The sequence below is a fragment of the Helicoverpa armigera genome, chromosome 19 (assembly GCF_030705265.1).
Source record: "Helicoverpa armigera isolate CAAS_96S chromosome 19, ASM3070526v1, whole genome shotgun sequence".
Lineage (NCBI taxonomy): Eukaryota > Metazoa > Arthropoda > Insecta > Lepidoptera > Noctuidae > Helicoverpa > Helicoverpa armigera.
Window position 1 is genome coordinate 1676179 of NC_087138.1, and position 25678 is coordinate 1701856.

Consider the following 25678-nt stretch of genomic DNA (forward strand, 5'->3'; position numbering starts at 1 on the left):
CATAAACATTCTACCATTATATCACACAAAAAAGCGCTTCAAGCATGTCTAAAACCAAGCTATAAATACTTAAGCTTTTTAAGCTCCAATAATAGCAGCGCTTTCAACAGCTAACTAAGCGCTTTGGTCGATAAATCGAAGCACAGATTTACTACCTCGAAGTTACCGACAGCAGAAATTAAAAAGTTAAGTTCAGAAAAGATTTGTTCTTTGTTAGCTTTTATTAAAGTTACCGTTCGAGTTTCACGGTTTATTGATCGGATTTAATGTTTTTTAAGACGTTTTTTATTTTGACGTTTGGCATGCAGATTTATTTTAGGCTGCAGTAGGTAAGCATGCGATAATTTGAAAAATAAAGAATTATTTTGTATGAAACAAATGGAAACCTGAAGTAGGTTTGAAAAATTTATTACTTCCAATTTATTTAATTTAATAAACACTAAATACATAATATACAACTAAATACGTATCTTTGGATGGATTTACAGATAAGTATTACTTTGACTAAACTACTGGATGGACTTTGATAAAACTTAAAAAATCTGCAGTAATATAGATTACAATCTATATACATAATTATGTATACAGAACAACATAACTGTAGGCTACTTTATATGCATCTGCGTGTGTACCATACCATATTACTGCTTAGTTTTTAACTACTAATATGAAAAAGTTGTACTCGACAGGTCGCTACCGAAACGCACTTCTAGTTAAACTATAATTATTGAAAAGCTGAAAATGACCGACTAACTACAGTTTAAGCACTACACTTAACGCAAGCTACAGGTATCCACAAGCTATAATATCAAACTAAGCAGAGTTTACGACGCCACGCTAAGTGCAAGTGCACTTAACATAAACTATAACCGCCGTAACTTAAGCGACTAACTTATGACCTATTGACTTTATCACCGGTTTTGAGGGTAGCAATAAAATTACAAGACCTTTGTTTGTTGGTCATACACAAGGAAGGAAAGATAGATCATCATGTCTTTTGTAGGCAAAACAAATGTGGTTGCATTTATATTTCATACTAGCTGACCCGGGGCACTTTGTACCGCCTTTTCCTTATTTGCTCACCTTTTCGACCTTCCCTGGACTACGACAAACCTTTTAAAACCAAAATCAGCTCAATCGGCCCAGCCGTTCTCGAGTTTTAATCAGACTAACGAACAACAATTCATTTTTATTTATATAGATAGATAGGTGGGACTCTTCTGGGACCCTTGCGAAAGTGGGTAAGTGTACAGACACCTTTATCCAAATAAACCAACTTTCCATTGAATTGATCTTTTATTGTTGAGAATTTAATTTAATACTTACCGTAGGCTAAGTTAAACTAACACTATAGATATGGAGAAATCTTAAATAAATTATTTTGAATTTATTCGATGCTTTTTTCCGAAAACTGAAATATCTGACAAATAGTTGGCTTTTGCACAGGCAAAATATTTTTTTTCTGTAAAATGGTTCACCTTTGTCAACATCTACGTTTCATGTCATTCGTTGTAGCCAATAGATATTTATTTATTTCAGATAAATAAAACAAGAATTTTTTGCAACCATAAAAATATTACAGGGCAAAAAAACAATTAAAGCAAAATAGTTCTTATCATTAAAATAGACATATGTTACTGGGGAGTTTGTTGCGCCACTTTTTCCCAGCAATAACACATAGGAAATGGTGAAAGGCGGGCGTTTCAAGGGCTGTCTTTTGTTTTTGACATTCGAAAAGTGCCGATTCATCAGCCGCGTTTAAATAAATAATTTTGAGTTTGAATTATTTTATATATCTCGAGATACTCACAAAAATAAATTGACCACAAAATATTCCAATTCCAACAGCATCGTAGCGCTACGCCGTAGCCGGTACTACGGCAAATTGCTACATTGCGTAGCTCTGACGTCACGACTTTACATGTCCCAAGATGGTAACTTAGATCTTAGGTAACAGACACTTAAGTTACCTAATTGACAGCTTTAGGTCCCAAGTGAAGATCTGTTACGGGTAAATTGGTGCGTGCTAAGTTTAGTACGATTTATGTATGGAATAAATATTTTTGTATAGGTATAAATATCTTGTTCTATATTTCCAATACATATTATTTATAATATACATATGTAGTTCTAATATAGGTACTACATTACTTTGTGAATTTAATTTTATCACATATAGCAATATTTCAATGGCTATCTGCCAAATGAGCGACACTTTTTGAATTTGATAAAATTTCTGTAATATGTACAATATTTTAAAAGGATAGGTAAGTCTTAAGATCTACACCAATTAGGAAAGATGACTTGAACATGAGTTAAACAAAACAGTTAAGATTAACCATAAACCAGCAACTTAAATTGTAACAAACAAAAATTCTAGAAACACTTATTTCACACCTTTTAAATCTTAACCGAACAGTTAAATTTAACCAGCTTGTTTGGTTCAAACTAACCGAATACATTGCACTATTCCACAATGGTTATTTCTACCGAAATAACGCTGTACCAAGATTTGTGGTACACATTAAGTTAGAATTAAGTAAGGTATAAATTACAATAAATTATACTTGGTAACTTAGCATAATTTGCTGTGCAAAGGAATATATTAAGGTATATTTGAACGTACGTATATATTACTAGCTGTTTTCTCGCGATTTCATCCGTTTTTCGAAGGAACTTCTGCCTGGTTGGTATATTTTTATTTTATTTCCTTCGAAAAACATACAGTATTGACAGCTAACAAAAACAACAATTTAATCAACTATTAACCAATTACCTGTTTTCGCACTTAAACAATATTACTATAGCTTATGTTAATCGGGAACAGTGTAGCTTTCCAAAAGTGAAATAATTTTGAAATCGGTACAGCAGTTTCGACGCCTTCTCACAAACATGCATGCAGTCGGGTAAAAATGGCACTTCATAGGTTTCATACACAGATGTTGAATATACATATATGTACATATGTACTTCTGCTATTGTAATACATTAATTTGAGGTACGAGTAAGAGTACCCGCACACTATAAACATTTAGTCGGCCGATACTTTGTTTGGGCTCACATATCAGCATGAAGATGAATGGTATCAAACCGACTGGAAACTGTAGTTAGAATGACGACAGTATTTTAAAGAAAATTGCCAACCATCCAGTCAACTGTCGGCCAACTGTTTAGTTTCCAGTGTGCTCTATTGTGTGGGTACTCTAATACTTTTATGCTTGCCAGCAATAAAATTTAATTAAGATAGACAATGTTGTAGCTGCTCGCTTTTGATTGGACTAGCCTAAATTATGATTCATAAAACATGACAGGATACACGGACGGATTAATGTTTATATGTGTTGTTTTAGTACGGATCAACGCTGAAATTTTAACGGGTTTTTCGGCAGTTTAGCTGTCTGTACAAAGGGGTGAATGCATCTAAAGCTGTTTGCAATTAGTAACGCTCTTTCTATCCTCACCTATCAAATTATTTTAAAGAGAAGAAAGAATGATTAAATAATGATGAAGTCCTCCTAGCCATTTATCGGCTACGGCGGCTGTTCTCATGTAAGGAGATCAGCCAACTACGCAGGACACAAGTGCATAAGCATTTACGCAGACACAGGTGTACTCACTGTTCCCTCACTCTCATAATCCGATGAGACGGCAATCCGACACGACCGGAGAGAGACCAACATTTACGTGCTCTCCGATGCATGGGGGATAAAAACCGGCCAAGTGCGAGTCGGACCCGCGCACGAAGGGTTCCTTACCATTATTTAAAATGAGCAAAAAAAACACGTTTGTTGTATGGGAGCCCCCCAAAATATTTATTTTATTTTAGTTTTCAGTATTTGTTGTTATAGCGGCACGGGAAATACATCATCTGTGAAAATTTTAACTCTCTAACTATCACGGTTCATGAGATACAGCCTGGTGCCAGACGAACGGACGGACGGACGGACAGAGGAGCGAAAACAATAGGGTCCCATTTTATTCTTCGGGTCTTATATCCTTTGGGTACGGAACCCTAAAAAGCTGCCAACCTAGTAGTGTGCACATTACAGTGATCAGGTAGGTATCCGGCCAGTATCAGACTGATCAGACCGACTAAAAAGTTTGATTGAATTCAGGATGACAATTCAAAATAAAGTGTCTATGTCTACCAACTATCGGCTGACAATTGAGTTCGCAGTGTGGAGAGGCTCTAAGTTGTGATTAAAAAAACAATGCAAAAACTTAGTAGCCAATACTAAGTTTTTATTATATCTTCGTACAAATCTCAACCATTGTTGGAATACTGGACAAAAGATTGTATTAAGTATAAAAATGTATTATTCCGCAGCCCAAGGTGGCGACAAATAATAGCATTATTTAAGAAAATTCTAAAGAAGAAAACGTTATTTTTGTTCTTAAATAGGGTTGACTGTCGTTCGTGAAAAAAATCATAGGAGCATTATTATTTCTAAACTATGAACTTAAAAGTAATAGCGTAGGTACTAATCGATCGATCATTAGGTTAAGTAATGTTACGCGCGGTTGGGCCGTGGATGGGTGACCATCTCATCAAGACGAATTCTTCCATGTCCTGTGAATAGTTTTGGCAGTCGTTATGGGTAGTAAGATACCAGAAACTTTGCAAATATGTAGCTTTATACTAATGTTCAAATAACATAACATATCCACAGGTCCCTTTTGCCGGGTGCGGGAAGAAGCTCCGTAGAAGTAATCTGCGGTAGAAGGAGCTTTTGGTACGTAAAATTTTATTATTGTTTTTATTTTAATGTTTGTGACAACCCTACATGCAAGAAACAAGGCGACAAGTCTGTGACTAAAGACTTCCTTTCCAAGACTTGGAGTGCTTCCTAATCTTTTGTTCTACTCCATTCTTAAATTTTTATTCCTAAATAAAAATGATTTAAGAACTTAATAATACACGAGTTTTCTTGTAAGTACTTTACTAAGGTTTTAAATCTCAAGCTTTCGTTAAGTATCGGTTTAAATTTTTTCTTCTCAATTTACTGCTTTTTTGTTGAATTATATTGTGATATAAATCGAAATAAATTATTAAAAAATCTGATTATTAAGGTAGTCCTTAGATCACACAATAAAATTGCTTTCGTCGATTTAATATAGATTGCACAAAAATATTTAAGGGAACATAATTTGAATTGATTTTTTTTCCGTAATTTTCCACAAATTTGACCATCTAGGGAGCACCTAAGGCGAGATTCCACTGTGTAAATTACCACTAAATTAGTAAATATCAGAAAACGTTATGCATCATTTTCTTTATCAATTTGTAACACGGGTCTGCTCTTAATAGTTACTCAGACAGTGTGAAACAAGCCTTGGCTTATTATTTAGTGCCTAAGTGGCTAGTCTAACTACTAGAAGTAACTTGTTCAGACAAGTAGGTGAGTGTCAGATTGTCACTCGTCAACTATCTCAACTTCAAGTAAGTTTGTTCATTATTTTGTTAGCGAAGAAAGTCATGGAAAGGGTCATTGAGACTTGTTACTTGAATTTATAGGCAAAGATACGCTCAGCTATGTAAAATAGAACACACACAAAATACAAAAAAGTACAAATACAGATAAATATAATAAATACGCACTACTAACAAAAAGTACTTTAAAAAAAAGTGCTTAATAAAAGAGAGTTTAGATCATTAAAATTATACATCTAATCAATAAATAAATTAATTTCGTTTCGAATTTCGATTAAAAAACAAAATGTGTATTTATACCCGGGGAAGTCTACACTCTACAGTCTATGGCCTGGCCTTTGACATTTTTTTCTGTCTGACAGCTGACAGCTTGTTGAGTGAATTTATTATCTATGGCTCGTTGTTATCAAACTTGTTTTGCAAAGAGTTTGTTCTTTTCCTTATAAGATTTTAAACTAAAGTAGTAAGTTTGTAGCTTAAAAACTGTAAATAAATGATTTTAAAATATAGTTAAGTGACTAGTGTCATGTCATAAAGAATTGATGTTTACATCTTTAATCAACAGGTGAAACTTATTATTTGTTTGTTATAATATAATTTGTATACAAAATCTTTAAATTTCAATGTATTAATTACTGTGAAGGTTCGAATTCAAGTAACGAAATGCGTTATTAAATGACGCATTTGAGAGTAAACATAACCTCAATTTACTGCAAGTTTCAAACAAATAAGTTTAGTAGTAATTCATTCTTAATTTGAAATTTGTGTCATTATTTCATTTTGGCAGCCATTATTATTATAGTGAAACTAAACATCATATTCATCATCATCTTGCCTTGTAAAGCACTGGTACTTAACTACAACCGGTTAGACTGGAAGCCGACCCCAACATAGTTGGGAAAAAGACTCAGAGGATGGATGGATCATCGTCTCCCCAACCTATTCTCAACTATGTTGGGGACTGTGACTATAATACTTAACATATGAAAATGCTAGTCATCATGAACAAAGTAGTTTTATGTCATATAACTCTGCCCCTAAGTCAGTGGGTCGTCTGTGATAATAAACATAAAATGTATTTTGACTAAACATAAATGAATACGTAATATTTAGAAATAAACTATCTGCATACTTTAAGTATTATATACACTTAAGGTTACTGTATGTTATACTTTATATAAGTATTAACTTTACAACTACCACAAAAAAAGGGAACAATTTTGTTTTAGAGTTTATACTTTTTTTTACAGACAATGGCTAAAGTAGCTCCCACAGATTATGTAGTGGTGAAAATGTCTGAGCCCTTAACTAAAAAGAGTATGGGTTTCAAATGTATCCCAGCAAGTTGGGTACAGAACTCCCTACTGCATAACTATTTAATTACTCGTTATCCCTTAAAGCAAACTTGTGCGACTGAATTACGAGTAAAAAATAGACAGCCAGCCTGTGCAAACTGGCCTTTTTTCTGTGCCACGATTGTATCTAGAGCAGGTAATTTTAAATAAAAGTTTACCTAATAAATAATGCATGTGAAAATAAAATGAAGAAAAAAACCTGTCTATGGAAGAGGTTTAAATCTACTTAATTCTCTCCGTCAGTTCAATGCTACCGGTAAACAGGCATCAGTTTTTTTTATAAAATCAAAAAATAATTGTTCGATTTTCATTGATCAAAGTAACATCCTACTAATATTATAAACGCGAAAGTTTGTATGTATGGATGTTTGTTACTCTTTTACGCAAAAACTACTGAATAGATTTTAATGAAACTTTACAATAATATAGCTTATACATCAGAATAACACATAGGCTACAATTTGTAAACATATTGTTCGAAATACTAAACCTGCGCAGACGAAGTCGCGGGCACCAGCTAGTATATTATATTATAGCATGGGTCTCATGCATCAACTAGGTCTCCCATTAATTTTAGGTGTCAATCAGTCAGTCATTTATCAGTCACACATGTATTTGGGATTCATCAATTGACTAGCTTTGGACTATTTTTTGTTTTATTAGAAGCAAAACTAATTATTTTAATTGTCTTTACAGATACTTATGAGAAGGCAACTGAAATTATAAGAGACAAGGAAAAGGAGCCACTTGGAACCATTGTTGAGCAACAGAATAATATGAACGGGCAGAGTAAGTATAATTTATTATAACTGATATTCTTAGTTTAGGTTATAAGGTACATATTCAGATGCAAACACTATTTTGTCAGTCACAAGTAAAACATAAATTTATAATAGTAGAGTAATAACAAGTTTAACTTTGTTTTACAATCATCATCTCTTCCTGACCTGTTTCCAAGTCATTTGGGGTCAGCGCAACATGTCTTTTTCTTCCATTCCTCTCTGTCAGACGTCATACTTACATCCACTCCCTTGTTTTACAATAAAGAAATTTATTTCAGAAAATGATTCACCAAAAGCAAATAAACGTAAAAATACAGAAGAAAATGAAACACCTAAAGAAAACAGTCTTCCCAAAAAATCTCGAATATCAGCTGCACATGCTAAAAAAACAGTGCAGAAAAAACCGGCAGTAGGCCCAAAAAGTCAAAAAGCATCTCCAAAAGCTGGTATTTCGTTACGAAAAGGGACTCTTACTAGGACTCTCAAAGCCCTGATACGATCAAACCGATTTGATACTCTAGAAAAACTGGTAAATGAAAGAGATTCACCCTCCAAAGAAAAACCGCAAAACGGGAAAGAAAGCGATGATGATTTATCTACTGATGACAGCGATGATGATTCATCTACTGATGGAAGTGGTAGTAGCGAAAGTGAATATTTGCCATCTTCACCTGCTCAAAATAATATAGAACAAGGGCCATCAATAAACTCAGAAAGCTCAATGCTTGAGAATCTTCCAACTACCTCATCAAAAGCAAATAAAGAAACCACTGAAAAACCGACTCAATTAAACACAAAGCAATTACAAAATATTTGCAACACAATTATAGAAGTTAAGAGTAAAATCAAAGCTGTGTACGAGGAGTCAAAAATATTATTGAAAAAGAGTTTTGAAGACGCTGGTCTTAATGTTCCGGAGCTGAATTATATTTCAACATTGATAACTGACAATATACAACCAACAAGTAGTAAAATACCACCGTCATTACAAAGTCTAGGATCTCCTAATGGACATCTATTGTCACAGACACCATCTGACAAGTCTCGTTCAGAAACTACACAGAAAGAAGGACTTTCATCAGAAGAACATTCTTCAGAAGATCAATCAACATCAGAAGGGCCATCAACGTCAGAAGGAACACCAAAACCTTCATCTTCAAATCAAAGGGCAGACACAAAATGGACTCTCCGACACCAAGGACCAGGCATAGGATTAATAGAACTAATGCCTCATACTGGAGTTTATGTATTAGAAGCTGAACTAACAAACTGCGAAACTATGATGTCAGATATGAAAAAATTCGCTCGAGCACTGTTACCTATGATTTTTACAAAGGAAGCTTTGAATACCTGCACTTATACTGGTAGCAAGCCCAAGATGAAATGCCCAGGAAATTTTGAAGTGAGACCCGGTCTTGATGAAAAGGCAAGAATGACTTTGGTGACTTATGTTAAGAAACGTGGCGAAGAGTTGGGTTGGACTAAGGAAAGTCCAGAAGCCATTGTTACAAGTTTGAAAAATAAATTGCAAGTCCAAAAGTATAGGGCTAATCTTAAGAAAAATTCTAATACTGAATAATATTTTTATAACAAAAATCGTTTTAATATTTCCCTATTATAGATTAATATTGATTATTATGAATAAACAAAAATACAATCTAGTTATTTTCATATTTTAAGATATGGTTGTCAAAATATGTAATCATGTTTTGCTCATGCAATACCTCTCTAGATACTAAATAAGAAACTATTTTAAATAGGTATAAGATATTTATAAGTAATAGATATTTTAAATATTGTTAATAAAAATATTTTTATTACTGTGCATTGCATAATTTTTTTGAACTTTTATATCTATAATTTTAGGGTTCCTATGTTGAATTATATTCGCGGTAGGCATTATTGTTAGAAATATAAAGAAATTATCATCTTTTACATTGTTAGAAACATGTACATCACATTTAATGTGCCATTTTTACTGTTTATTCATAGTTTAGAATTACATATTATAAAAGGAATTCAGATACTGAAAAGGGGATTTTCTTTTTACTGACCTCAATTAATTTATCGTTACATAATTTTAGAAAAAAAAAAATAACTGATTAGTTGAAGGATATGAATAGCAAAAAATAATGTTATGTTTGTCTTTAGTAGTATGTAGTGATAGATATATGTGGACTTCATATTTATATATGTAAGTAGGTATATATAAATATTTCGAATACCAGGAAGATGATAAATATATATATTGCATATGCAGAAATCTTTCAAAAATAAAACATTTTCAAGAAAATAACATTATACATAGTATCTTGGCATCCATTCAAGTAACATATTATGAAACCGATATCGTGATAATAAAATATGGCGCTGAATATATTCTACAGCAAAATTGGGACATTTATAGGCACTTATAGATATTATCTGCTGTACGGCGTTTCTTATGGCGTGATCTTTCCGTAAGGTGGAGATAAAACTTTTAAGAAAAAAATAACGACTTCAATTGTAGGTACCCATATCCTACTTACTTAAAACTTCTTAACTCTGACAAATAGGCTGCTGAAAACAAACGTGAGATATTCGCGGTCAAACATATATACAGACATACAAGTCAAACTGAGAGGGAACCCTTTTTTTTCAAAGAGATAACATTTGTACAAACTTCTTGGTCACTTCTCATTTCTTTTTTTTCTTATTTTTTCCTGCCATGACAGATTTCGCTTTTGTTTTTTTTTATTCTATCTGTCAAATACATATATACATATCGGCCGCGGTAAGTCGCGCGAAAAAAAAACTATAAAAAACCCTCTATAGAAGTGCTGTCCGCTAGTGCCCGAATCACCCAGACCTGAGGAAAGGCTTTACCGAAGATAGTGGAAAGGAAGTGTCCCGCTGGCCGGCTGGCATGGAGTGCCCCGTCGTTGGCAGATCCTTTCCCGTCCACTTCCCACTTCTCAGGTAAGTTTGCCTTTTACACTCATTTAGAGGGTCGCTTGGTTTCCATGGGGACTTCAACCGAGATTTCAGTAACTTCTCTAGCGAGTACTGTTTAGTACTTATTTGGACTTGCAGCAGATAACTATTGGTGCTGGTGTAACTGGTGCAGTTTAAGACCAGGAGCGACACAGAATGGAGGCAGTCCCTTCTTTCTTCCTCGTTGGAATGACTGCAACTGCCATGTCCTGTGTTGGATTACTAGTTAAGGCAGAAGTCCTTGATTCTTCGATCTCTTCCCATTTTAACAGGATTTGGTCATTTTCTATATCCACTAGAAAAAAATAGGTAATGTTTACTGTGGTAATTTTGAATGAAGATTACGATGGCAAAAAACTGGCAAGTCGAAATTCTTCTCCTCCAACTCAACGATTATAGCTGTTTTTAACTCTCGTTGATCAATAGTTAAAAGTTTAAAAAGTTAACTGCAAGACAAAGCCGTTAAAGGTTGCTTGAACAGGAAACTTTAAAATGGGCTTCATCACTTAGATATTACTTAGTTATAAATTGCTTTGAAGTTTGGTTAAGTTAAACGTCCGCAAAACAGTGTCGGGGTTAAAAGCGATTTGGACAGATTCAATGTTTAAACTTTAACTTAAACTCGCTTCAGTAAGATTTTAATACTTAAATGTTCCAATTTAGGATAATATTATTATGAGAGGAATTGGGGTCACCGCGCTGTGGATTTTGTTTCTTCAAAGAAAAACAAGGTTCCCTAAGTAGGTGTGTTTTTCTCGTTAGCATAATAAGTCTGGGGTACTAATTAACATCTTTTTGTGGGGCAAGAAAAAGGCAATTTATTTTTAACTAGCTTTTGCCCACGACTTTGTCTACACCCTGAAGGTACTTATGGTCCATTTCTGCCTCCAAAATACTGCCTATCTCCATGCCAAATTTGATTCACTATTCGATCTCGCGAACTTTGAATTGCCACTGGTTCCTATATAAACGATAATGGATGTTACATACATACCTAAGCAAAACGAATAGTTTTTCAATAGTAGTTCAAAACCAGTGAAACCAAACCAACTGGCCAGCTGAAAGTTGGTAAAGCTCAGCGTCACTCAAGAGGAAGCCTTTGTGTACCTAGTACAAAGGAATAATAATTTCATACTGCACTTCACAGTGAAATACTGAATAATGTTTTCAGTTTTTACAGTAGGGGCGTCCTACGCGACGAAGTGTGCACTGACAAATGCAGGTTTATGAAAAAACTTAACAAATATTAACTACCTATGTATGTATGCACCTGAAAGTTTATGAAAGTAATTGGTACCTAAAGTTCCCGAGTCGTCGGCATGATTTGTTTTACGAGTTTTTTTTTGTCTGGCTGTCTGTTCTTTGGCTCCTCACAGTGGCGGCGTAGCATCGGATGGCACCCGGGGCGGCTACCTATTGAGCACCCCAAAATTTCTTTTATGGATTATTTTTAAACGCATACTACATATACCTGCCATCAGTACTGTGTGTATTTGTTTTTTAGTTTTTGGGACACAAAAATACCCAATGAAATCCAAAGAAACTTGCGTATAGCGCAAAAGCCGCGAGCGCAGTGAGCGCGAAATTTTTTTAGTTTAGGGACACAAAATTACCCAAAGCAGTTAAAAGAAACCACTGTAAATTATCCAAAAGCCGCGAGCGTAGCGAGCGCGAAATTTTTTGAGTTTAGGGATACAAAAGTACCTTAAGGAAGTTAAAAGAAAGCACCACAAAGTTTTGTAAAGCCGCGAGCGTAACGAGCGCGAAATATTTTGAGTTATGGAACACAAAAGTACTCGAAGTAGTTAAAAGATTACAGCGTACAGCAGAAAAGTCGCGAGCGTAGCGAGCGCGAAATTTTTTGAGTTTTGGGTCACAAAAGTAAGCGCAGAATAAATTAAAATGTGTAAAGAAAAAAAATCGCGAGCGAAGCGAGCGCTCTTTTTCTAACTTTAAGGAATTCATTTTCATTTTCAAGGCGCGAGTGGGGTGCGGCAAGGATGTGAATGAAAAAGAGAGGGGTGACAGTCGGACTGTGTCACCCCTCTCAATCCCGTGGCCAGGCCTGCACTGCGACTGGTAGTGAACCTAGGCTTTGCAGATTACGAAAGCCCTCCGTGAATGATCCCCTTTGCCCGCGCAATCCTGGTCGTGCAGATATGTGCCGATCGAGATGGCACCCCCCTAGACGTGGTACCCGGGGCGGACCGCCCCCTCCGCCCCCCCCCCTTACGCCGCTACTGGCTCCTCAAACTAAGAGCAGTCTGCGAACACTGCTGGTCTGCGATCAGCTATTAAGGCCGAAGACTGCTGGAACCGCTGGATTATTCGAAAGATTTACCGCGGTCATGGTACAATGTAGGTACGTGCTTCAAAAGAACAAAGGTCAGTTTTATCAAAATCTTTTAAAAAGATAATAAAGTAATGTTTGCATTAAAATAATATTAACTTAAGAGAAAGTGCTCTAATTCTAACTTTTAAATAGTCTCAACACATGCAGAGAAATCCTGCATACGACGACTTGCGGACTAAGTGAACAGTGGGCCTTACTCTTACGCAATGTCAGTACCTACCTACATATTTTCAACACATGTCTACCCTCCATCAATGAAGACTAATATTAAAACAAAAGACGAACAATAGACCTTACCATGTAGATATAGACGCGTTGTTCTCATGAGGGTAAACAATAAAACACTTATTTGGCGCGAAATAAAAAGGTAGTAAGACATGGTCATAAATTTTCGCATGATGGCGGCCTCATAAGGTTCTGTACGATAAAATGTTACCATGCCTTCTGTAGGGGTGGTACGCGTGATCTTAGGGTTGTTTTAGGGGTAACAAAAGTTTTGTTGCTGTATAAAATCTTTCCACATTGAGACTCATTGATTCCAATGCGGTATCAAGGAGTAATATTTTTGGTGGATTTATTTTGTTATATTGAATTTTTGTTAGATGTAAGAGTGCGGGTTCCATTGGAATCGATCTGATGATCAGAGATCAGGTAATTAACTTTTCATGTTATACTTAGTACTACTTAGTTGGACTGGAAGCCGACCCTAACATAGTTGGGAAAAATGCTCGGAGGATGTTATACTTAGTACCTACCTACTACTTATTTACTACTTAGTAAGCCTATCTTAGACGCCAATGACTGACTGAAAGAATAGTTATTTGTTATACAAGAGTGCAAAGTTGCTTTTTAACCGCGGGCTCAATTTTGATGATAAAATTGAAACACGAGCGTAGCGAGTGTTTCAATAATTAGAATCCTGAGCGATAGCGAGGGAATCAAAAGAGCACAAGGTGAAAAATCTTTGCACTCGAGTGTAACACGTAACTTTTCATCCCACCTCATCGAGGAAATTACTAAATGCAAAAAAACAAAATGGCGCGCACATATGAGTATCAAAAAGTAAAATGAAGTACCTATTAAAGTTCATTTATTTGAAAACTCATTTTAAAAATGAAACGAGGTTAAAAATCTATGTAAAAACAATAATAAAAATTACTTAATTAATTGAATAATTATTTTAAGCAGTATTTTATTTGTTTGATATGCATTTCTTTGAAAAGTTTTATCAAGAATGTCACAAATGGAGTATTGCACACGATGTTCTAAATTCAAATCACTTTGATGCTCTAGAGGATAAAAACGGCTTTTGCGCTCAGATATAAAAGGGTAAAACTAATCTTTCCGAGATGGTGGGATGAAAAATATCGTTGAAGAAACCTGGACTTCTAAATTTGAAATCGGCAATTATAGGTCACGCTGTTACTAATCGTGACTGGGGAGTCCATTGAAATAAGTTCTCTTCGTTAGAAGAAACTGGCAACCCTACGGCCTGCCGCCATTAAACACAATTGACGATGTTGCAATCAGACGTCCTGCCATCACTCACGGTGTTGCCAGGGATTAACTCTAACTAACGCCCGTCCTTGTAGATTGTTCTCGAATAGTGTTGTTTTACGAAAACTACAAGGGAATTTATTGCACCCATCGGTTTGCGATGGTGGGGAGTAGTGCTTATAAATCTACGCACAAAAAGTTTCGAAATTCGGAAAAAAAAATATTGGGCTTAAGAGTGCACACTGCAGGCCGTCAGTTGGCCCTATGGATGGTTTTTTTTAAAGAAAATCTTGAATTCAATCAATGTTTTTAGTCTCGACCAAATACCTGATTTTTGTTAGGTATATGTGTAATACCTTTTTATTGCCATCCTGATTTATGGGCCCGAACAAACTGTTGGCCGACTTAAAGTTTGAATTAATTAAGTTACGGAGTTACATTATCCATTTTTTGACTAATCAATGCGTTCCGATTAGAGACCTGACGGGATCACAATTTCTCAATTATTCACTGAGCTGATAGGTAAGCTATCATTTTTTGTTGCGTTGCCTCGCCCGTATATTGGCAGTCTTTTGCAAAGAGATTGGTGGCTCATGGCGGCTCCGATTGGTTAGATGATCGAAGCTCATCCTCTATATCCTCTCTATAGACGATAAGTACCTACATATCCAAGCTGCCACCATTAAAAGAAATTATGTTACGTGTTACGTTATCTCCGAGTTTTATCTAAACGTTACATACCCACATAGGTACGGTAGATTTTATCATAAACGTTTTCTGACGATCCTTATGCCTGCCATTTTTGTTTTTATGCAAAAAAGGAGTATTATTTACTGTTATGTACTTACTGGATAACGTTTTTGAAGTCAACTCGTAGTCAATATGTTAGGAGTTGGTTATTTTATATGACAAGTAGCATTTGCAGCACATTTTTGTATTTTGTTTCTAATAAAATTATCATACGTTAAATCAGGTAAAGTCAAAGTCAAAAACGTTTATTGAAACTAGGCTAGGCTAGTTTTTAGCACTTTTTCACGTCAAATTTACAAAAGGACAGCACCCTCAAAACGCCACGTTTTTACATCTTTAAGACCAGATGTCCATTATTAATCATCAGCCTATTTTATATAACTTCTACATGGTACATACACCTCTCTTAACGCGTACCATATCGTCCACTCTTAGCTTCATCTCCCAAATCTTAACAGGTCAGTTTAACCACGAAATCACACTACCAAACCCATAAGAACCGCTATCATTTACTCTCAGAACATAGAGGCAGTTGCCCTGTTTGCTCAGGCTGAGATTCTAGGCACGTATTCAGATAAACCTGCAATACGGTGACGTCAGCAAATGGGACCTACTGGATACGTGACCTCGGGACTACGAGGCTTTTTAAGGATCCGTACCTTAGGGGTAAAAACGGGACCCTATTAGTAGAGGAATGCCCATTTTTTGTAGCTGACCAAGCTGATAAATACGTTTTTATTTACTTTACACCTGTCATATGTAGCTGTCAGATACGTCCACTCGACTGGATACTGCCTAAGTGCTGTCGAAATCTCATGAACCACTGCTGTAATTTTTTACACATAATTATATTTTTGTCAATGAAATTGAAATTGAAATTGAAATTGAAATTGAAATTTATTTATTTGCTAGAATATAGGTACATTATGATGGTAAATACAATAACAAAAAATGGTTTCACTATATTCGACTTATAAATTAGTCATGCAAATATTTAAGTTTTCCTATAGGTAATCTAATAGCTAAATTTCTATTACAATTCTATTTCTCCTCTAGGTATTCTTTAATTGTATAAAAACATTTGTCAGTAAGCCAGTTTCTGAGGGATTTCTTAAATTTACTCATAGGTAGTTCTTTAATGCGAGATGGTAGCTTATTGTATATTCGAATGCACATTGGGTAACAATTTCTACGGTATAATTCGGTTCTCATATATGGTAGATTTAATTTATTTGGGAATCTACAGTTAAATGTGCATTCATCACCAAGTTTCTTAAACATAATATCTTCATATGATTTAGTAAATTTGCAAACTTCCTCTATATAAATGCAAGCAAGTGTAAGGATTTTTAGCTTTTTAAAAAGCGGTTTGCATGATGTCAAATTATCCACATTACAAATAGCTCGAATACACCGTTTTTGTGAGATAAAAACTCTGCCAACATGCACCGAGTTTCCCCATATTAAAATGCCATATCTTAATACTGATGCGACATATGCATGGTAGGCCTGCATAGTCGCCTGTTTTGTGGAAACATTACCTAATCGCCACAAAGCGTAAGCAAATCTGTCGATTTTTCCGCATACTTTTTCCACATGACCGCTCCACGAACATCGTTCGTCGAGCACTATTCCTAGGAAGGTGGTTTTGTCCGTTTTTTTTAGTGGTTTTTCATTTAATTTTAAGTTTAGGCTCGTTCCAGTTTCATCTTTGTTGTAAAATTGTATGTAATTAGTTTTGTCTACATTAGGTTTTAAATTATTATTTTCCATCCATTTGGCTATTTCATTTATTGTAGTGTTAATTTCATGCTCATAATTTTTATCAAATTTAGGTATAGTTACCGATACATCGTCAGCAAAAAGTGTGCAGGTATAGTCGGTTACATCTGGGAGATCATTTATATAAATAAGAAAAAGTAATGGTCCCAAAATGCTACCCTGCGGAACCCCGAATTTATTTTCAATTTGCGTGCTTTGGCAGGTAGACCAATTTAGATCGTGGCCCTTACTTTCTATTTCAACAAATTGTGATCTATTTGTGAGATAGCTTTTAATCCAATTGTTAGCGTTACCTCGTAAGCCGTATTTATCACATTTTTTTAGTAGTAGGTCATGTGATACGAAGTCAAAAGCTTTTGACATATCAAAGAATACTACGGTGGTTGGTATTTTGTCATCTATATGTTTGATAACTTTGCTGATTAATGAGAATGCGGCAAGGGTAGTAGATTTACCTTTCTGGAAGCCATTCTGTTCCTTTTTTAGTATTTGAAATTTATTTATGAATTGTAGTATTCTTGAATGCATAACTTTCTCATAAACTTTGGAGATAATAGGAATTAAAGCGACGGGTCTATAGTTAGAGGCATTCCTTTTATCACCTTTCTTATATATTGGCTTGATGACGGATATTTTTAATCCGTCTGGAAATACACCAGCTGATATCGATTGATTTATCAAATGAGTTAGTATCGGGGTTATTATTGGGGCAACTAACTTAATGATCTGTGTGTTTATCTGGTCATATCCGGTTGCGTTACTATCATTGAGTGATTTTATTATTCGAAGAATTTCATAACTAGTGGCGGGCCGTAAAAATATACTTGAGTCAGTTTGATTAATTTTGTAATTGTTGATTTTACTATCAAACTCCTTATTAGTTAATTTAATGAAATAGTTGTTAAAATGGTTAGCTATTTCCATAGGTTTATTTATAGTTGTTCCATCTACTTCTAATTCCTGAATATGTGTGTTATAAGTTTTTTCATTATTTGTATTATACCTGATTAAGTTCCACGTTGCTTTGCATTTATTTTTAGCCTTGTCTATATATTTAGTATTACTTAGTCTTTGCGCTTTTTGTATGCATTTTCTCATCAAATAATTATATTTAGTATATTTGTATCTATTTTCTTTATTAGGCATACGATAGTATTGGAAGCGAAGGAGTCTTTTAGTTGTAGCCGATTTCTTTATCCCTTTGCTGATCCATTTCATGTTATTTTTAGTTACATCTATTTTTATTGTAATTTTAGGAAAGCAAAGGTGGTAAAATAACATAAGATTTTTATGAAATTTATCAAATGCTATATTCACATCTTGTTCGTTATATACTTCAGACCAATTTAAATTAGATAGATAATAATAGAATTTTTGCTTATTTTCGGAGTTAAAGTCTAATTTCGTAATTTTTCGGAATCGATCTGGTGTGATTTTTGTCTCAATCGGCACTGACATTAACTGGGCCGTTTCATGATCTGATAGTCCTAATGGAATGACTTCACAAGACGATTCTTTTATATTGCTAATAATTTGATCCAGACATGCGTGCCTCCTAGTTGGTTGTTGTATGTGTAACTGTAGACCAAAGTTTAATGCTATTCTATTCAGTTCAGATACGCTGTCATGTTTCCCATCCTTTCTATTACCTAGTATATTAATATTTAAGTCACCTAGTAATACTATTTTTTTATTAAATTTATTACGAAGTTTGCACAACATCGTTTCTAATGTATTTAGAAAAGTAAACGGGTTTGAGTTTGGCGTCCGGTACAGGACAATTACTAAAATATCGTATTGCGGCAGTTCAATGCCACAGCACTCAAAAACTTGTTCCTTAGCGAATTGTTTTACTTTTTCTATCACTTTATATTCAACAAAGTTCTGGCAAAATACACAAACACCTCCCCTTTTTTTATTCTTCCTGGAGAACCAATCAGCTAATTTGTATCCCCTTAAGTTGACGTTGCTCTCGTCGCCAGCTCTAATAAAAGTCTCTGTTAGACATAAAATATTAATGTTTTTATTTTTGTCATTAAGCGTGTCAATTGTTATTTCCAGGTGTTCTTTCTTACTTCTAAACCCCGCTATATTCTGGTGAAGAATGTTTAGAGTACTATCATTTTGTTTTTTCTGTCTATCATTTATATTACTAAAATCGTCCGAGTGCCTTTTATTGGGTTCCTTATTTTTATCCACTGAATTATTTTTGATGTCGTTAACTATTACTGAATTATCAATATCATAATCTGTTATACTTTTATCGGCATTTTTAGAAGGATCTAGTTTATTATTTTTAGCATTATCAGTAACGAAAAAAATGTATCTCGTTTCTTTTTACGCTATTGTTTTGTTTGATTTTAACCGTATTATATTTTCTTAATGAATTTTTATAACCATTAAATAATATTTCTTTGTTCGAATCACATAACCACTTGGTGCATCTTGCCTGAGCCATATCTTGGTTAAAGAATAAATACTTATTATTATAATCAATTGAATCAATGAGCAAGTTTAGTTTATGACATGTGTTGCTATCAGATTTTAAAAAATAACAATTCTGATGGTTTTTACAAATTAACTCTAGATACTTATTCAACATTTTCTCATTAAGATATTTATTAGACATAATACTTAACACTATAATAGGACATTTATTGTTTACTTTTATAAAATTACACAGTTCACTGGAAATCATTATAGGGTTATTGTCATTCTCACCTATACAAATAATAATTTTATCCATTTGTCTACATCTGAGATCGTAATTATTACCTATCAGCTGGGTTGCTGTCGCATTGCTCTTTGTAATCCCGGTTACCGTATACTTCTCGTACTTGGAATCAATTCTCATATCATTCAATCGAGTTGCCATGTTTACAATCTGCTGGGTTCCAAGTATATGTATTTTATTTTCTTGACGTCTCGTTTTCTCTGTTCTATTATCTATCTTTATACTATTTCGTTTATCTGAGCTGCTTTTTTTCTTCTCAGCGTTTATTGCTTTATCATTAGTAATTGTCGTAGAGCGTTCGCGGTCTACCATACTTTTGTCACAATTTATTTCGTTAGGTTTAGTTTGCATATCCACAGTGTTTTGTACTATAATTTCAGTAAAATTTTCATTTGTTTTATGTTCGAATTTCTCTTTCCTTATATCAAAGGTGTTTTTAGCTATCAAGTCATTAATTTTAGTTCCTTGTTCTTCTACTATTTTTTCCAGGCAATTCTTTTCTATTTTTAGACTCTCTATTTGTTTCTCGGCATGTTCAAGTTTCTCTTTCAATTCTTTGATATTATCATTAAGTAATTTTATTTCTGGATAATTCCACGGCGCCGTTGATAGGTCAGGAAGGCTTCTCTGTAGAATGTTAGATTCCGTTGAAATGAATGAGTTGTCATCAATACTGTCAAGTGAAGCACTCAGAGCAGTGTTTCCTCTTCTGATCGTGATGTTTTCATAACTACGATCCATTTTAGAATTTTTATTTAATTTTTCTTTTGCCCTTTGTTATAAATTCCACTTCGATAAATTCAATTAATTTTACCAAATCAACTTTATTTTTAATGTGGTATCCCTGTCGCTTTAGTGGCGTCACAATAATCGAAGCTTCAACTTGTTCAATTCTTTATTTATGTGCGCCCGTGTCTTGTACTTCAATGCTCAGTAAATAACTATATTTTTATTACTCAGAATGCTTGAAGAAAACTTGTCATAAAAAATACATGCAATCATAAAAAAGCCAAAAAAGTAAGCAAAAGGTAACATGCGTCAAGTTGGATTCGATCCAGCAGCTATAATCATAGCCCATTTACCGAGCGTCTTATCCAACGCGCCACCCGGACACTAGCGAAGCTCGCGAATTATCGGTAAAGGTTGTAGGCGTAAAGATCGTTGAAGTTTTGAAGCGTCGTTTGATAATTTAAATTTGAATTGACTTGCAGAAAGCGTATTTTTTCGTGTATCACTTATTAATGTCTGTTTACTTACAGTTATTTGTTCACTGGCTTCAAATATATTCAGTTTAGCTTCAATTATATCAAGTATTGCTGGATTTTGTTTTAATTTGTGTTAAAAGTTTGTTTATAACTGAATCACTTCACTGTATGATGCTTTCGGTAAAAAAAGTAACTTTCACATGTCACTTTTGTCTGCAAACGCTGTCACTGTATATTTGAACACTCTTGAACTTATTTATGTGGTTTACAACTTGTTCTACAGGCTTTTACTATTTTTAATGAATTTTTTGTACGGAGCTAATGTTTACTTGGCGAACAGCGCCATCTATCCTCTTATAATATCATCTATCCTCTTATAATCCTCATCTATCCTCTTATAATGCTTACAACAAGTTAAGACAAGAAGAAATTAATTAAAATTAGATAATGAACGTGAGCTCGTCAAATGTTTTTTTGACCGTGTTTTGATAAATCTAATAATTACGGTACGGAACCCTTAGTTTTTGGTTCTGAATCTTACTTTTTCGGTTTTTTGTAAGCGCTTTCACACAGAAGTTTCCCTGTATCGCAGTGCGTGTCTACATGATTCGTACCTAGGACCGTTTCAGGCGCGTTTTCATGATTTGAATGTCGGTTTTGTGGGTCGTGGCTTATTTTGGGAATGTTAGATGAAGGCTTTTTAGGAATAAATGGAGAATTTTGTGTATCTGATGATTATCTACATCATATTATACTGACATTAGGTATATACTTAATTTGGAAGTCATACACTCTCTTTCACGTTAACACCATTGAAAGGATTTAGGTGAAACTTGCAGGAATTACATACTTTAAAATCAGATGCGAGAAATAGTTCTCATGAGACGCAGGTAAAACCGAGTACCGCTTCAGCTATGGTACACGAAGGACTCTAGAAGAAGCATGGGTTCGGCGTAGCATGTTTTTCTTTTTATTTTTCTAGAAAAAATATGTGTAGACCAGAAAATGAAGCCTAGCCACCTACTTATAATATGTAAATTAGTTTCTATAACAGCTAGAACAAGACCAGTACGCGACTAATCAATCATAATATAATTAGCGATTGTAATTACTTGTGCCGATAGTTAGATTCAGTTGGTAATGTACTGGAGTGATTTATCAATTTATACTCAAGTTTCTGATTAAGTTTATTGAAGGTTTAGGCTTTAGACTTTCAAGGTTGTCCTTAGGTAGGAAACTTAGGGGTGTAATAACTGTCAATGTAAATTTTAAAGAACTAGTGGAACAAAATAATGGAATTATGAAAAACAGTGTGCAGCTGTTGTACGATAAAGTAAAAACATACTAATTTTATAAATGAGAAATTAACTTGTTTGGTTTTCAAGCTAGAACGAATGAACCGATTTCAATTGGTAAACAGATTGTCTAGCTATAATCTGTTACTTTTTATCCAGGTGCGGAAAGTTGTTCCTTAGGAATTAGGAACCTGTTCCTGGGATTCATCATCATCATCAGCCTATCGCAGTCCACTGCTGGACATAGGCCTCTCCAAGAGCACGCCACTGAGATCGATTAGTGCGTTCAAACAAACTCTTTAGATATATAATAAAAGTATAGATTTGTGTGTTTACTTACACTACAAATTCCTGGACTTTTGTATAGAAAACAATGAACACACAGTTTCCAAAACTCCTCGTTTAGGAAGGCTCTATTTTTGTTGAAAACACCTACATAATAGGAAACAACAACATGGAACTTTTGAACTAAAACAATTAAAACATACTACGAACTATCGGCCGTCGCTCACATCCATAGATATACTATAGAATAGTGGATAGATTGGCAATAGAGTGATTTTAGTGAAGCCAAAAATGTTACACACCAGTTGAGTGACTTTTTTATGTGTATACGTGCTGCTTTTCTGATTTAAAAAATCGATATTTGTGGTGTTTCTTGCTTTTGCTCAAAATAACACTTCAAACAATTCAAAATATCCCGGGTTTTGTAGTTGCATTTGACACATATGGGCCACAACAGGAATCTAAGGTTTCCGTATTTTGGACTCATACTGCATATCATGTCACACATTGCCAATTTGTCAACCGGTAGTGAGATACTAAATCTATAAATACAGCACGAAACCATTGATTTTCCCACTCACAGATTTACATGATTAATTTAACTTTTCCACAAAAAGAGACCGAAGTTAGATTTTTAGTTGTTCGGTGTGAATATTTAATAATTATTCGTCTGTAAAGTTGGAGCAACTGTTCTATTTAGTGTAGTTAGTATTTAGTTTTCTGTCACGGCTTTATTTTGGTTATATTGAAATCTAAATCAATATTTTCAGGCTATAGGTATTAGCATATTGGCCCACAGGTTGTATCTCATATATACCTATATATCTTTTTGAGTACATATGTATAGAAACATAACTCCATGTTATCATTTCACTATTTGCATTGTGCCAATGAGTGGTCATACGTTATAATAATTTACGAAGAAATAATAGATTGGATCCCTTTATACAAACAAAATAACGAATTAAAAGCCTAAAAAAAAGTTCTCATCGCTGTCGACTGGGGGTGTGCCCAAAAGACTGGTTGCATTACCACGTTGGATCGCAATACTTAAAATAAAACTGTTTTCGTTCGTACATTTGTATATTGTGACGTTACTAACAGCGAAGTTAAGAGCAGCAAAGTTATATGACGACAACTGTTCAGACATAAACAGGAGAGACTGGAACAAAAATAACTCCGACAATTTTAGTCTCACCACTAAACTATGTACCTGCATATATGTAGGTACTTCTAAAACACTTTGAAAGCCACTTTAGACAGGGATATCTGAAACTGTAGAATGTGGATACATCACTCGTTGCCAACATATTATCTTGCACGGTACATGTATTATGCATGTGAAACGTGGACCAACTTCAACCGCGCTAGACATTGTAAAATGACTTCGGTTAACACTTTTTGAGCTCATTTTTAAACTTTGAGAGTCAGCTTTCAATATTGTCCTGGGATTTCCGTATTGTAATTTTTTTATGGATACACGAGTTTTGTAAAGGAAAGTTTTTTTTTGTGTTCTTTGCTATAAATATGAAATGATTCGTTCTGCTTACGGATGGGAATTTTTTGTCGTTATTGTATGACTATCTTCCGACAGCAGTTTTACCCGTTTCCTGAGAGACCTATTTTCCTAACCTGGAAAAATTTATCTATATAATACTCTGATGTGTAAGAGTTTATGCATAAAGCCAGAAGTACATAACAATCACACACACTAACTTTCTCTAGTGATACTTATACGAATAGTAGTTTTTTTAGCATAGGTACTCATGCTAAAACTGAATAGTAATTATTCACATGAGTATCACTTTACGATATATACGATAGTTGAAAGGGAAAAAATATTATTTTTGCTCACTGTGCCAGTATTTTCGACTCAGTTTTGACAGATTTTATTTTGTGTACGCAAGTTGTTAAAACAATACGAAAACTCGATTTTGCACTGTCAATGTAATACATGTTTGTTTTACAAAAAGATTTAAGCCACAGTTATATTATTCCTATATTTTTTTCTCATAGGGAGTTGGCAAAAGTATCTAACTTTATTTTATATCTATTATAGCTAATTAAGCTCATCATTGAGAACCAACATACCTGTACTTATGATATGAGTATGACATAAGTATACTATACTTATGACATGCCTACATACAAAACTTGCACACTATAAGTTACTGTACCTTCACCTTTTCAAATAATAGGGAACCATGGAAGTAACAAAATGACTATAGTTTTTGTACAGTTATGCAAGATTTTGCCATTTACCGTCACAGTCAGATGCAGGTTTTCAACAAGAAAGTGGATAGAATCCATCATAGTTTTTGCATATCAAAACTGTCCAGCTAGTGGAAGACGCGCGACGACCACCTTTTAGAGCACACAACTTTCAGTCGGTTGCTTTTGATAATGCTTATAATATGTATTGAAATTAATGGTATACTCATATTTCGACGATCAGGTCCCGCCGCGCGCCGCCGTGGAATCAGACTGACAAAAATGTTTGGTTTGATCAGCCAACAATCGGCCGACAATTTAGAATGCAGCTACGGAGGCTCTTAAGCCACTAATGCCCATTTTTACCAACAAATACCTAAATTAAGGGATCCCCTAAGAGCATTTACGGAGCACTTAATAAGAATTTCGTTTTCACCAAAGTTTAGGTATCCCTTATCCATAGTTATTTATGTCAAAATTGGGAGAGCCCTTATTCTAAGTGGCGCTTAGATTAAGAGATTGTTGGTGAAAATGGGCATGAGTGTCCCTTATAACCTATATTATTGGGGGAGCCCTTATTCTAAGTGACACTTAGTTAGGGAAACGTTAAGAGATTGTTGGTGAAAACGGGCATAAGTATTTTAATCCTTGAGTATCCAAAATACCACATAAGATATTCAATATTAAAATAGTTCACATAATTATCTACCAGTGTAACTCAAACAGCAACTGAAGATAATAATTATCTATTCGCACTAGAAGTCAAGGAACGCGTCTCAAATCAAATTACTTACACATCGGTCGCCAGCAAACGGCTGAATGTTACTTGATTGGATCAAATGCGTTAATAGTCTGTTGCGGATTATATTTACGCACTAGGCGGGAAATACGCCGCGGGTTTGTGTTGTCGTTGTGTTTTTGAGAAGTACGTGCAAACATTTTGGTGTCTCGGCTTGGTACAAGCGAGCGCTTTGTGCTTTGTCATATCGAATACAATGTAGGTTATTTTTTTAATATTTTCAATA

General features: G+C 34.5%; 1 protein-coding gene across 2 annotated transcripts; it reads left to right on the forward strand.

Annotated features, from left to right (window-relative positions):
• The first annotated feature begins 5804 nt into the window (after window positions 1-5804).
• On the forward strand, window positions 5805-9585 carry LOC110373518 (uncharacterized). Of its 2 annotated transcripts, XM_064039487.1 has the most exons (4): window positions 5805-5996; window positions 6682-6922; window positions 7483-7575; window positions 7847-9585. In XM_064039487.1, the coding sequence occupies exons 2-4, from the start codon at window positions 6685-6687 to the stop codon at window positions 9145-9147; spliced, it is 1632 nt and encodes a 543-aa protein (XP_063895557.1). In that variant the 5' UTR covers window positions 5805-5996; window positions 6682-6684; the 3' UTR covers window positions 9148-9585. The 2 variants fall into 2 exon arrangements, with proteins under 2 accessions (XP_063895557.1, XP_063895559.1); XM_064039489.1 differs by lacking the exon at window positions 6682-6922 and having other exon boundaries at window positions 5808-5996.
• The last annotated feature ends 16093 nt before the right edge of the window (window positions 9586-25678 follow it).